Raw genomic sequence first — 15,316 nt, forward strand, 5'->3', positions numbered from 1 at the left:
GGATGGCAGTAGATTTTTTGGCTAAAATGCTGTGACCAGTTCCTTCCATTCTCTATTCCTCACTGTGGAGCATGTGCAGATTTTGAGTCTTAATTATACGACTTTCCATAAAGTTTTACGCTTTTACTAGTTGAAGGTTAAAACATGCCAATACTGAGAGTAACAAACCTGGTGGAATAATCTTAAGTGGTTTCATTTTCCTGGCTAGAAACATATGTATCATAGATCAAAAACTCAACACTAATTCCCTGGAAATTTATTTTTAATGAGTGAACTACCTTCTCTCCTCCCGTTTTCTTCTGGTTAGTGTAAAGAAACACAGGGAGGAGAAATGACATGAGGAAGGAATTTCAAGCATGCCCATATATTTTTCTGCCTCATTTTATTTCTAACAAGAAAAAGAGCTATTTTCTAGAGGTCAGTAACTCCTTTTGGCTCTTCTATATTACTTCATGCTGAGAATTTTTCCTATGTATATATTATTTTGTACCAACGTTTTTAGCACAGTCTTACGAATCTTAATTTCTTCACTACAGTGGGTTCCATGTTTTACATATGACACCCGCGAAGTCTTTATTGTTGACAGAAACAACAAGACATTAAATAATTGAACAAAAGAAACAGAGCAAGGGGAAGGCTGAATCGCCTTCTGATTTTGTAAATACCCCTCGTAAAATGAAATCACCTTCCTGCCTTCCATTTCCTCTGGCTATTATGGAGGGGCACAAGAAGAAGAAATGGCAAGAGCAGGTGCACCGAACTTAAGCATGTTACCAGATCCAAGCTGTCCCAAATGGTCTTGTTAGAACCAGACTAATGGTCACAATCAGCAGTGCCTCACAGCCAAGATTAAATTCCTGAAAAGGATATGTGCAGAACCCGCTTGGGGGTAATATTAGTCCAAATTGTTTCAAGGACACAATCGAGCAGAACACATCCTCCACACCTCGAAGCCCAGTATTCTGATTCCCAGCCTAGGAGGTGCCACAGGTTCATCCTGTTGTGATTCTCAGAATCTGCCATTAAGTCTGAATTCTTTGAAATGAGATAGATGCAGATCTAAATGACCAATAAGTGTCCTGGTTTGCAAGGTTGTAGCTGCCCACAGGGAGTTGACATGGAGTTTCTGTGTGTGGGTGTGGAGGGAAAGAGGAACCCAGTTCCAATGAAAGGCAAAATAAACATTTATAGAGATGATTAACTGTTTTATAATGGCCAGTGTAAATGTCACTTGGTCCAGGAAGTGATGATCTCAGCTGGAAGTGTTCTCTCCCTCTTTACTGTACTCTTACCACATTTACATCTTGAATCTCCTACAAGGCAATGATGCACTCACTGCCTGGAGGTATAGCTTGTCAGCCATGGAGAACTTTTCCCATTCTACCCTGTCCGACAGTGCGTTCCCTGCAGCATTCATCTAACCAGCAATATGATGTCAGATTAATGTGTAAATTAATAACGGTTCAGTTTGCTCAGAGTTAGTCTGGTTGATGAAAGCCACAAATAACCCAACACTTAGAGTACAGAAGTTTTAGCCCCATGAACCATGACTACAGCTATAAGCAACTCTGGCATTTACTAGCTCTCACCTTGGGAGATTATTTTAACCTCTCTAAGCACCGGTGGTTTTCTTTTTTGTTTTCTTCCTTTTTAAAAATATCTACACAGTCCCTGGCATACATTTAAACACTCCTGATAATGTTTTCACGTGCTCTTGCCCTTGACAAGGAAAGTGAAATCCAAGTTATTTATTGGCACTTAAGTGCCTGTTCAGTTCTCCCTTCCTTCCTGCAACGTGTCTGCTCATGTCCAGTCTCAAGTTCATGGACATTTATTGAGCCCTCCCCCCACGGCCAACAGTGACTTGGGCACCATGGATGGGAATGCAGATAAATACACCTGCCACTTTTTTTGTTTTTGTTTTTGTTTTAACATCTTTATTGGGGTATAATTGCTTTACAATGGTGTGTTAGTTTCTGCTTTATAACAAAGTGAATCAGTTATACATATACATATGTTCCCATATCTCTTCCCTCTTGCGTCTCCCTCCCTCCCACCCTCCCTATCCCACCCCTCCAGGCGGTCACAAAGCACTGAGCTGATCTCCCTGTGCTATGCGGCTGCTTCCCACTAGCTATCTACCTTACGTTTGTTAGTGTATATATGTCCATGCCTCTCTCACGCTTTGTCACAGCTTACCCTTCCCCATCCCCATATCCTCAAGTCCATTCTCTAGTAGATCTGCATCTTTATTCCTGTCTTACCCCTAGGTTCTTCATGACTTACTTTTTCTTAAATTCCATATATATGTGTTAGCATATGGTATTTGTCTTTCTCTTTCTGACTTATTTCACTCTGTCTGACAGACTCTAGGTCTATCCAGCTCATTACAAATAGCTCAATTTCGTTTCTTTTTATGGCTGAGTAATATTCCATTGTACATATGTGCCACATCTTCTTTATCCATTCATCTGTTGATGGACACTTAGGTTGTTTCCATCTCCTGGCTATTGTAAATAGAGCTGCAATGAACATTTTGGTACATGATTCTTTTTGAATTATGGTTTTCTCAGGGTATATGCCCAGTAGTGGGATTGCTGGGTCATATGGTAGTTCTATTTGTAGTTTTTTAAGGAACCTCCATACTGTTCTCCATAGTGGCTGTACCAATTCACATTCCCACCAGCCACTTTTTGATGTCTATCCATGGGCCAAACATTGTGCATCCATCTTTAATCCGCACAGTAAGGCTCACTCTGCAGTTTACCAGGCCGGAGTGTATGTAGGACAACAGTTTGTAGTGGTTCTCCCCCATGCACGGGCTAGGGACTGTTTATGTGTGGAGGTCATTCTAGAGTTATAAAGTGGCAAAACAACAGCAACAACAAAAGATAGTTAAAATTAGTGACATCAACAGAGAGTAAATGAACATCTAGAATATAAAGTAAACTATAAAAATATCTACACCAGCTCTTGAGTATTTTGCAATTGATTATATTATGAGCCATGATAATAGTTACTGTAAACTAAATTTACATGGTCTTGTAACATCTTTATTTTTCATTATGAGGACCTATAGCAGAGCCTTAGGGAATGCTCACATATAGAAGGTGGACAAAAGTGAGAGCCCTTAGAGAGAGAGAAGGCAGTGGGAGAATTCAAAATTAGAAGTTAAGGTGGAGAGTTTTAAGGTGGCCAACTGGTGAGCAGAGTCAAATGCTGTCCACGAGTCAGGAGTTAGCACTTGGTGATGATGGTTTCAGTTAGGTAGTAAGGTTTAGACCCAACAAAAGGAGTTAAAGAAGAAATTGAAAGCAGTGACTTTCCATTTCTAGAGTTTTCCAGCGTAAGCAAGAGAAGAGATATGAGTAGAAGGGGTGAGGGGCTGGGAGGGTGTTTTTCAGAGTGGAATATGGTACTTGTTTGTTCTAGTGGAAGAGGGTCTAGAGGGAAAAAGAACAGTTAAGAATACTAAAATGGTAACAGAGGCTGGCCTTGGGTGGTAGGGATATAGGCAACTTTTTTCTATTTTTTTAAATGGTTCAATTTTTTTCCTAACGAGAAGAATAAAAATATATTTTAAAAAGAGAAAATGCTTTTTTAAAAAGGGATTGCTTTTTCTAAAAAGATGAGAGGAGTTAAAAATACCTTCCATCCGGAGAAGGTCTATTTTCTCCTCTGAGATTTATTTTCTTCTCCTTGAGAAGAACGTGGGTAAAAAAAATACAGAGAAACTTTTAAGTGAGGAGAAGCGAGATCAGCTGAGTTCCTGCAGAACACAGTCTTCTCCTGCTTGTTAAAAAGCATGGAAATTTGCCAAATATGAGTGAAATGGGGTTTACGAGTTTGGAAGAGGATAGGAAAGATTTGTAATGGTCACTGTTAAAAATGCAGTAGAGATGCACAAGTATTCTCTAGGGATAAGAAAGATTTTTTTCCAAAACAATTCAAACTTCTGGACGAAAAAGGGGGCTAAGAGACAAGAGAAGAAAATAATCCAATGAGTGTCAGCCCCAAGTTATCTTCCAAAACTGCTTCTCTCCAAATCCTTGTTAAAGCCAAATAGTTCAAGTGTCTGTGTGGGATATTAAAGCAGAGAATCAAAGGAGGAAATGTAGCACTGTATTTATTTTTTAAAAGTTAATTCCAACAGATCAATAACCACCACAATGTTTATTTCAAAATAGACTTTTTCATCTTTTGCTATTATGAAATGTGGTTCTTATTCTCTCCCAGTACCTGGTGTCCGCCACTCCACATTGAATTAACTTCCCTTTTCTAAGCACAGAAAACTCAATTATGCCTCATTTCCGGTTTGGGATCACTTTGAAGTAATATAAGGAGAGTGGAAACATCCACTTAGATTGATGAAAAAAATTTAAAAGGAATAACCTGTCTCTCTATCCCCCAACCAATCCAGCTATATTAATTTGAAGGTCATTTGGAGAAAAGATTGGCCAATTTATACAAATATTAAATTTTAAAAGAAATGGAGATTAAAAGGGATTCCTATATTTTTACCACACTTCTGTGATCTCTTCCAAGCTTTTAGGTAGTAGAGTGAAGGGGTTTGAATACATTTGGCTTTTCTTCTTCCCACTTTCCTTTCTTGATTTTAGTGGTGTCTCTGTTTTAAAGGGAAGATGGAGTGTATCTGTCTAGTCAGTGTCGGGCTGTGTAGCTAGTGGAACAACGGTAAACACCATGAATGCTGTGAGTATTGTTATTAAGTTAGAGTAATGCCAATGAAATTGTGGGCTACGTTCACTGCCATAACATCGTGAATATTGAGAATTACAGCTTCTCTCCATGCCTAAATTGATAGAAGTATGTTGGTGCGTGGTTAGGGACTGCAGAAGTCCTGTCAGGACTATTAATTTATGGACTGGGGAAAAATTGCTTGACGTGCATTAAATAGGAGTATCTGGTCAAGTATTCATTCCTCCACCAGGGAACAGTCCTCTGCTCCTCTTTTAGACCTTGAAGGGACAATATCTTGGAGAAGAAACCTTTAGGCTTAATAGTCTGCCTTGAACTTAGCCTCTTTTTGAGGGAAATGTCACCACTTGTATCTCCCTGCTGAGGAAGTAGCCCTCAAGATATTTCCTGAGCAGGTGAGCATCCAGGGATCATAATTAATTGAATCAGCGGTGCTCACCTGACCCAAGAACAGCAAGTGAGTGGGTATTTTTAACCACGCTTCTGTGTGATGAGGTGGCTGGTGCCATTTTATAAGACACGGCCTGTTTCTCCAATGATGTCCCAATATGTGGCCTTATCTCCATTTTTTAAGCATCCTGCCAGTAAGCAATATTATGCTCCATACACGAGAGAGTGAAAAAAAAATCCTATTCACAAACCAAGTCTCTGAGTACTCTTATGATCTTCAATGAGTCACTGAAGGGGGGAGTTCTACAGAGGAAGGATGGTGCTATACACTTGAAGAATAGCCATCCTCTGGAGGAAACGAGTGGAATCCATAATCATGACTCACTTCTGGGTCTTGGCTGGTTTCTCCGCCTTCTCAGGGTATGGAATGACAAGGTCAGCAGCAGACTCCGGCTTCTGGAGGAGAATTCCCAACTTGATCTTAATTTCCTTGGCCCTGAAAGAAGAGATGTATGAGGGGAAATGGACAGCATATTAGCATAAAGATCTAAAAAAGGGATTTCATTCCGTGTCAAAGAAACAAAAATGAGCAAAACCCCATTTCACTGTTGTGGCAGAAAGAATACTAATGTAGAAATTGGGACACATGAGTTCTAATAACATTTATCATGCTCTTAACATGTCCCTGGCTAATATGCATTATCTCATTTTAATCTTAATTATTGTTTTATATGTATTCTTTCATGTTATATATGGCAGATACTATAGTAGTCCTATTTTACAGGTGAAGAAACTAATGACAGAGAATTCAAATAACTTACTTAAGGTAACCCAGCCAGTATGTGGTGGAAATGGACTTGACCCCAAGCTGTCTGACTTTAAGTTCACAGGTGGAACTCACTGTATTGCCTACCAGTCTTCTGAGGGCTCTGGTCCCAACTCTGCCATTAATTAGACATATAATGTTTGAAAAAATAATCATGTTTTATTGCCAGACCTCCGTTGCCTCATCTGTAAGATGACAGAGTTAACCTAGATGTTTTTTTCAGTCATTTGCACCTATAAAATTAAATTATTCTGCTTGATGATTACTTCTCTGTAAACTGTTCTTCTTTTATACGGATTTGACTTTTTTCCAACCCCTTGCCCATTGTTCCACAATGGCTATTGTAGTATCTTACACGCAGTAAGCCTTCAATAGATGAGTATTAATTACCAACAGACTGACAGAATCATATTACTCCTTTCTATCTTCAATATTTTAGTGAACAGACATGGTCAGAATTCTGGGCACTTCTCCACCCTAGAATGCAACTGTTTTCATGCCCAGTTCAAAACTAACCTCCTAAGTTACCCATCATTTTATCACAAGTCTGAATTCAAAAACACCAAGCAAATCTTAAGCATTAATCCATAAGACAAGCCATTGTATACTGAGAGACCCAAAAAGCTGTCCTTTCACTGTCCCCTTGGCACTTCCTACATGCTTTTAAGATAGGGCTTATCATACTGCATTATGGTTACTGATTTATGTGTCTGTTTTCCAAGCTGGATATAAGAACTTTTTGCAGGTGGGAATTGAGTCTTAAATACCTTTTCAACCCTGTGCATAGCACAAAGCTTGGCAGCATAGTCAATATTCAAAAATATTTGCCAAAGTGAACTAAAAATATCTTGATTTTTGTTCCTCACAAATCTGCCGACATTTATTTCCCAGTCAATGCTGATCATAACCGAAGCCTCACAGAGCTGTGTCGGGATTAGGATATCATGCTGTTGCCAGATAGAGTTTTGTTACTATAAACACACTTTCCTCATCCATTCACACGGAGACAGTGATGAGACAATTTAAATAAATAAAATGTGTGACATTAGCAATTATGGATATTAGGGAGAAAAAGTTAAGGACATATACTGTATAACTTAAAAAAACATAAATATTCAATCATATCGTAGGTTCCTTTAGTATAGTAAAGTTATTTTGAAACTCTGATTTAGAATTAGTAACCTCCACAATGTCTTTTCCTTTTCGTTTCTTCCTGCCTCTGTTCTCTCCCGAGGGCCCGCTCTCCAGCTTAAGACAACTCAGGTACCACATTACAGCAGATCAAGCTCCGCTGAGCACATTACAGCTGAAACAGAATGTTCTGCTGAGGGAGCTTATATAAAACATGAGAATAAGAATAAGTGTACTTTGATTCCAGGCTCTGCAATTTGCTTAAACTATCTAATGTTAAGTTTTCTCACCTAGAAAGTGGGACTGATAAAATAGTACATACTTATACAATTTTTGTGATGATTAAATATGTTAATGCATGTGAATCACTTAAAGCAGCAGTTGGCATACAATACTGCTTCTTCCAAGTTAGTTCTAACTGCATAATAATTTTTTTCCAGCCAAACTCAAGCCATGTTCCCTAGCTTTGACTACCAAATTAAAACATTCAGAAATTTCCCACATGTTACTAAGAATTAATACACCCACTGCCTCCCATATTCTACCTCTGGAGACAAGAACTGCCAACTTTATATTTATCTGAAGGATGAAGAAAACAGTATTTGGGGCGAAAAATGCATGCAATACATGTGGCTACCCTCTGCTGGCCAGTGTATAGTACTACAGCCAGAAGCAGCAGGTTCATCTTTTCCATCAAGACACGCTATCCCACCCAGAACTTGAAGAACTCCATCCATAATACCTCTTCTGCTAGCTCTACATGCCCCTCAGTTCCTGCCCATAAGGGGAAGTCGTGAAGCAACTGTTTGAGTTTCACTTGACCCAATAGTTCATTCACCAATATTTAGCTAAAGATTATCTAATGAATGTCTAATGAATGTTTCTCCTGTGCTTGGTATTTTGGTTGGTTCTTTAGATTTTTGTTTTGCATTTTTTTTCCCCATCTCAACTTCTGTTTCTTTTTTCTTTTCCTCTTTTGCTCCATTTGAGCCATTTGCTTTTGTAAAAGGCGGAGAGATATTTGTGTTTGATTGCCTAGTGAAAGAGTAAGTGGGACATGAACAGGTTATTAGAATGAAGGGGTTGAGCATTTTAAAATTTCATTTATTCATACTACTTTACTCCTTGATCATGTTACTGTGTCATCAGTACACAGTAAACAGACAAACACTCACAGGGTTTTGTCTTTGCCTGCAGGGTACTTATAGCCTATTGAAGTCTCAAGCTTGTGAGCAATCACAAGCAGGTATTAAAGAAGAAGATGCCCAGAAAGCAGCATCTCTCTGGGCATCCAGTGTCCACAAAGGTGAACAGCAGAGCACGGGGAGAGGACCCCAATGTCCACAAGTGTGAGTCAGTGGGGCTTCTCAGAAGAGGCAGGGGTAGAATAGCAGTTAGCCAGGTAGACAAGAAAAGGCTGGGACTTCCGGGTAGGAAGAGGATAATGTGCATATCATTTGAAGGGATGCAAAAGTGGTTCTGCATTGCCTGAGTGTAAAGTGTGACTGGAGAGAGAAGAATGCCATGTTAGATGAAGCCTGCTCACTCTGCCTCCCCTTCCTGATGGAAGGGTGGATGATGGAAGACCTCTGCATAGTATGCAGCCTTCAGCAAATTTGGTATGAAAACCAAAAAGAGGTAAAACTATTGAAAGGTGCCTTCAAAGACTTCTTCTACATGAAGAAGTGGCAGCCTGTCTTACAAATCTATTTCAAATTTTTCTTTTGCTAATTCTTTCAGGATGCATTTTCCCATGAAAACACTGTCTATACATGGTGGTTAAATTCTCCAAGACATCCCACAAAAGACTTTTAAAACCAGAATGAACCAGAATCCTGGTATAATTTTATCTATATCACTATTTAAATTGTCTTTTTGTGGGATAATCTAGAAATCAACCATTTATAACACTGCCCATAGAAAATCAGATTTCACTTCCTCAAAGTAGAGAAACATGCCAGAACACCAGATTACTCTTTTCCTCATACTTGCCCTGCGGATGTAAGGGAGAAAGGAAATGCAGTGCTTCAGAAAATACTTCTCTCTATGGTTTAGTATAGGCTCAAACATAGGACGTTAAAATGTTAACGCACATAAGTCGGGAAGACCATTCGGTTGAATTAGGAGTTTGACAGCATATAGGGAGTGAATAACATTATTGTCTCTCTTATAAAACAGTGAATGTTTAAAAGCTGAAGAGTTGACCAGTGCTGAGATTGAAACTACTTGAAACATTTTACTCTTTGCGTAGGAATAAACTGTGTGACTACGTTTGTTTTTCTCCTTAAGAGTTCCTGGAATAATATTTCATTCCCCCCTCTCCCCTTCCTCCCCACCATACGGACATATCAAAATATGGGAATGAAAAAAGAAACAACAACAAATGGAAAATCAAGCAAAACAAAAGCTCAAAGCTTCCATTTTATTTTCTCCTTTAAAAATAAGCTTGAATGTATCTGACATTCATTTAATGTCAAAAACAAACCCATCCAGAGAAGAAAACTTTTTAATATGTTTATGATTTCAACTCAGTCCTTGGCTCTGTTTGACCGCCCACCAGGCAGTTTTCCTGGCTATATTACATTAATGCCTGTTAACAAGAAATGATTCGTATCTCTTCTCATCACACCCCCAACCCTGCTATCCTTTGGTTTTACAAAGAAAAACTTGTTTTGAAATAAAATCATTGGAAATGCCTGGGTGAAATTTAAATTAAGGGTCCAGAGGAAGATAATCCTTTCACTAGATGGCTCACATTAGTGATTTCAACCTGAAAAGAGTTTGAATAATTGTAGAGTTGTGCAATTTTAAATCTGTGCCCTGTGTGGGTATGCTTTCAAAAGGCCTTGGACCACCTCTGTCCTTCCAACTAATTGGTGAATTGAGTGAAAATTATTACCTTAGGGTGAATAAGTGTAGAAAACAGTACAAGCAATCACTAAAACAAACACATACCAGAATTTTTCAATACAATTATACAATTTTCAATACAATTATATTCAAGTAAAATTTATCAGTAACCAGCTATATATAAAGTCCTGTGCTAGGTGTTTCAAGGATTACAAAGATGTTCCTTGCTTCAGCGACACGTGGAACTAAGGAAATGTAGGACATATACGTGTAAACTGTATGCTAAATATTTTTCTACTCATTGATAAAAGTGGAGGGGATATATTAATAAAAGAACATAGACCCTAGCCTCAAGGAGCTCAAACGTGATAACACGAAGATAGTGTAATAGGAGACACATGCTTTAACAGCTGCCCCTACTATATTCGCAGAGGCCTCTGTATTTTTCCTTCATGGTCCTTATCAATTTGCGTTATGTCTCTGTGTATTTATTTGAGTCCTGTCTGTCTCTCCCATTAGAATGTCAGGTCCCCAAGAGCAGGGTCAATATCTGTTTTGTTCACAGCTCCAGTCTCAGCACTTAGTCCAGGGCCTGGCACTTAACAGACATGCAATAAATATTTACTATATAAATTGATGAATCAGCAAACGAATGAATGAATTGAATTGCTAGGTTATAGTAAAACTGCATTTTGGGGCGGGTGGGTGAAATATTGGGGTGTAGCACCAAATAAGCCATCGAGGACTTAGATGTCTCTGATTTGGTTAACTGCAGAGAGGTAGTGTCATTAAATGACTGCAAGGACTCTGACTGAACTCGATTTCTGTCTGTTAGAGAAGTTGGAAATAGACGAATGGGGGCTGAAACGGAGTATGCTCTTCAGTCCCTCACACCAGATAGGACACACTCTGATGAGAGGAGGCAGGGAGGGTAATTACAATCACTCAGTCTAATCAGAATCCATCATGAGACCAAAATTTATCAGGATTTACTTAAACAAAATTATTCCTGAGGCACAGACTAGTTCTGAGATTGGACATATGTCGGGAACAGCCAGGAAGGAAGACAGGAAGGAGAAAAATTGGGAAGTATAGGACAGGGTATTTAGGACACATTTCTGAAAGAGGTGTTCCAACCTGTCCCCTGTCAAGGACAATCCAATTTAAATCCAATCCAACTTAAATCTGTGTTGCAGATGCCCTCTGCTGGACATGGGAAATTGTGAGCATCAATGAAAAAGAGCAGATCTGTTCCAGGCTGCTGCTTTCTGAAGAAATACCACAAACCTTGTTTCTACAGGAGCAAAAAGGACATGCCTTTTCTTGGCTCCAAAAAGTGTGATAAATACCCATTAAAGATAAATAAAAGTTCCTAAAACACTTGTTAGCAACAAGATTCCACAGCTGGAGAGTACTACAGCCGGATCTGAAAAGCAGAGGAAGAAATGAGCTTTCTAAGTTCTTTCAGCCAAGATCTGAGTCACGTAGACAGAACCCCAGCAGATGTTCATGGAGAGAAGGGAGCCCAGAGGACTTATGTCCACTGTGCTGGACCCATCTAGAGAGATTCATTTGGTTCAAGAGTGGAAAACCTTCTTGTTGACTGCTCATTGAAAACTTGAGATCGATGGAGTTTGTTACTGATAGATGGCTCCTGAGACACAGGGGTGATCTTGAAAACCCTTAGTAGAGTATAAGGAAACATCTGTGGAAAATCAGGTCAATTCTAGAACTGAAATTCTCAACTCCCCACGATCCTCCATGCATGGCCCCTTAAAATCAAGACTGACTCTCAAGTGCAGGGGGAAGTCCCTCCAGGGTCATTTTGGTGGAGAGAGAATGTATGAGTTTGGCATCTACCATTTTCCTGAATTAACCTTCTTCTACTTGAACCAAAGAAAGTCCACCCATTGCTTATGTTTTAGCAGAAAATGAAAAAGTAGTTTACTAATGCAATGTGATACCCTGTTAAAGTCTGTATTTTTTTATCTGACACATATTAATATATGATACATTATGGAAAATGACTCTAGGTTAGTTAATATGAAATACTCCTCAGTGGTCCAAATGATAGAAAAATGAAGAAAATGCTAAAGAATATACGGTATTATTATTATTCATGCATTAGGATATAACGCCAGAAATCTGTTTCCAAACACAATTGAATCATTCCCTGGTAGAGCTTTAGGTTTTCACTTATATTAATCATGAATTAAATAACAATCCATGTCAAACTGTAAGATGGCTGGAAAAAATGGAATTGATGAGGACTTCCCTGGTGGTGCAGTGGTTAAGAATCCACCTGCCAGTTCAGGGGACACAGGTTCGATCCCTGGGCCAGGAAGATAGCACATGTCACGGAGTGACTAAGCCCGTGCGCCACAACTACTGAGCCTGTGCTCTAGAGCCCGTGAGCCACAACTACTGAGCCCACGTGCCACAACTACTGAAGCCCGCGTGCCTAGAGCCCATGCTCCACAACAAGAGAAGCCACCGCAATGAGAAGCCCACATACCGCAACGAAGAGTAGCCCCCGCTCGCTGCAACTAGAGAAAACTGCATGCAGCAATGAAGATCCAACGCAGCCAAAAATAAAAATAAATTCATTTAAAAAAAATGGAATTGACAATGTCAGTTGTGTCAAATGTGTGCATAGAAGTCACTTTTGTCTATTATAACCTTCCAACACAGTATTTTCTAACCTCTTCTTTCAGTAAGTTCTCTTAATGATAGCTATTTTCATTATGTTCAAGCTCTTACCTCAACTACCCCAGGTTGATTCATCACCAGGGCCCCTCACAGGCAACCTGCTATAAAAGACTAAGGATTCCGTCTACAAGTTTACTGACTTGGTTTCATAGGATCACAGTTGAGATTGAAAAGACTGGCCTCAATAGCTTCTCCTCTTGCTCACTTATTTTTTCAACAAATTAAAAGTATGCTTATTAAATGCTTGCCATGTGCCGTAGACTATTACAGGTTTTGAAATCCCCAGTAAAACAAAAAGACAAGATCCTCTCATGGAGTTTATATTTCAGTTGGGCAAGACAAACACAAAATAAGGAATGCAAACAATGAAATGAAAAATTTCAGCTGCTTGTAATTGCTACAGTGTGACACTGGGTAAGCGTTAGCTTCTGCTACTTGCTCTAATCACAGTGGCAGTCAACAGGCTTGTGAAAAAGGCCCCACTCCAGAGGTGGCTGCTAAGTGCCTCAGCTGTCTTTATAGAGAGCAATACCAGTTGCTTTGTCAATTAGCAGAGCACGTTAGAAGTGAGTTTTTACATGTAGGTTTGTTCAATAGGGAATGGGCTCTCTCCAGTCATAATAATGATATTCAAGTCATTTGTGCTAGAGACACTATTGTGCAAACTCACACCCACTCCATAGAAAGGTTGTAAGAATGTAAATAGCTCTTTACTCTTAGAGATGGCACCTGTGGCTCGATCCCTAAGTAGTCCTATATCTAGGCCTTGATACAGAGATTTCTTTTTGCCTGATACCAGCTACAAAGGTATTAGAATCCAACCTCAGAATATTAGTGTCAGAGTAAAATTTTCCTACACATTATAGTCGGAGCACAAAGAATTGTGCCTTTATTGAGATTACAGAGCCAGTTGTATAAATATTTTGCGCCAACTTGTTAGTAACTATCTGCCTAAGTAAGTATGGAACAATTGGGTTTCATTATATATATGGTGGTCTTGCTTTCACTAGCTGGTAGTGAAGTTGTGGAGAAATAACTAATCATCACCCACCACTAACCCCTAATAACTACAGTTATCTACCAAAAAGAACCTAAGAGTTGGATGTGAATAAATTGGTTTAGGCTACTTTTCAATAGCCACTTACAATCTATGGAACCTTATGCAAGCTAGATAATGTCTCTTGGTCTCAGTTCCGTCATTTGTAAAATGAAGATACAATTAGTGCCTGCTGTAAAAAGTTTCCGGGTGGAGTGCATGAGATGATGCATGTAAAAGTTAGCCCAGTGTCTGGCACGTAAATAGCATGTCATACATGGTCACCATCATCATCATATCTACTTATTTAATACTATCTTATACCACTTGGTGTTACAGTTTGTAGCAGTTTCCCTTAACATCTGGCGTATTAATATTTGATTGCATTACGCTCATTTTCTCTCACTTGGTTGAGTGAATTATATGCCTTAAACAGTACTTGCCTGGCGAAAAGCCAGAAGCAATTTCTGGTGACTCTGTACGGGGGAAGATAGGAGGAAAACTACATGTTAAAAGCCAGGAAGGTACTGGGCTGCAAAGCAATGACGAAAAAAGAAAGCGAGGCCCTGACTCACTTAGAAGCAGTGGGGAAAAGTCTATCTTCGCAGCATCTTTGCTCCCTGTCAGTCAAATGCAGGCTGGATGTAGGCAGGTTAATAGAGCCTGTCCCTACCTGATGATGTATCCTCTTCCTCCATCACCTGGGGGAGAAACACACTCTGTCTCCCCACATCCCTGATATTTCCAAGTGTCGAAGACCATGTGAGGTCACTGGACCTTCATTTTAATCACAAGATCCCTGAATCTAGGTGCAAGCATGCCAGCTGTGGGCAAGAGTTCACTCCTCATGGCACACAGGCAGAAAACAGGTGGCCTGTAGCAACTCTTAAAAGTAATAATAGGGCTTCCCTGGTGGCGCAGTGGTTGAGAGTCCGCCTGCCGATGCAGGGGACACGGGTTCGTGCCCTGGTCCGGGAAGATCCCACATGATGCGGAGCGGCTGGGCCCGTGAGCCATGGCCGCTGAGCCTGCGCGTCTGGAGCCTGTGCTCCGCAACGGGAGAAGCCACAGCAGTGAGAGGCCCTCGTACCGCAAAAAAAAAAAAAAAAAAAAAAAAAAAAAAAGAAAAAGTAATAATAATAACATATAAAATATTAAGGTACTGAGGTGTTAATTCATGTTTTCCTCTACTTATAGTTTTTCTTCTGACTTTCAAGAAGGTAGCTAGGCATTTCTTACCTCTGAGGGAGTTGTGTTGTGAGGCCGAAAGCAGGTATTGATGGAAGATGGTATCCCATTTCTGGCCTTTGTTTTCCAAGACCCTAAATTCACTGGGGAGATATGCTGGCTTCGTCCGAAAGAGAAGGATTGCTTTTGATGAGTGAGTGGTAAAGGAAGAGGCAGAAAAAACAGAGAGGGAAAATAGGGAATCCCTACGACAAGGTCAGAAGACTGTGGTTTAGGGTTCTCTAACTAATTGACACCCCACTCTCCCCTGTCACACACACCTTTGTGGGACTCCAGGGAGGTGGGAGGATCACAGAGGGGGATAGTTATATGCTGCCCATAATGAGACTTTGCCCTTAGCCCCAGAGCTCCCAGCTTCACCCAAGCTGATACCCAGACCCAAGCAAGAGTTCCTGGAATGACTTTAA

At 39.9% G+C, this 15,316-nt stretch overlaps 1 protein-coding gene across 2 annotated transcripts in view; it reads right to left on the reverse strand.

Moving 5' to 3' along the window:
* Positions 1-15,316, reverse strand: part of RGS5 (regulator of G protein signaling 5) — an 85,400-nt gene that overhangs the window by 18,629 nt on the left and 51,455 nt on the right. For both annotated transcript variants that reach the window (XM_067728484.1, XM_067728483.1), the window contains exon 2: positions 5,495-5,605. Coding sequence is in view for 1 of the 2 variants with exons in the window: in XM_067728483.1 (XP_067584584.1) it covers positions 5,495-5,605 (111 nt within the window). In the remaining variant the exon portion in view is untranslated. The remainder of the gene's footprint in view (positions 1-5,494; positions 5,606-15,316) is intronic.

This window comes from Pseudorca crassidens, chromosome 2 (assembly GCF_039906515.1).
Source record: "Pseudorca crassidens isolate mPseCra1 chromosome 2, mPseCra1.hap1, whole genome shotgun sequence".
Taxonomy (NCBI): domain Eukaryota; kingdom Metazoa; phylum Chordata; class Mammalia; order Artiodactyla; family Delphinidae; genus Pseudorca; species Pseudorca crassidens.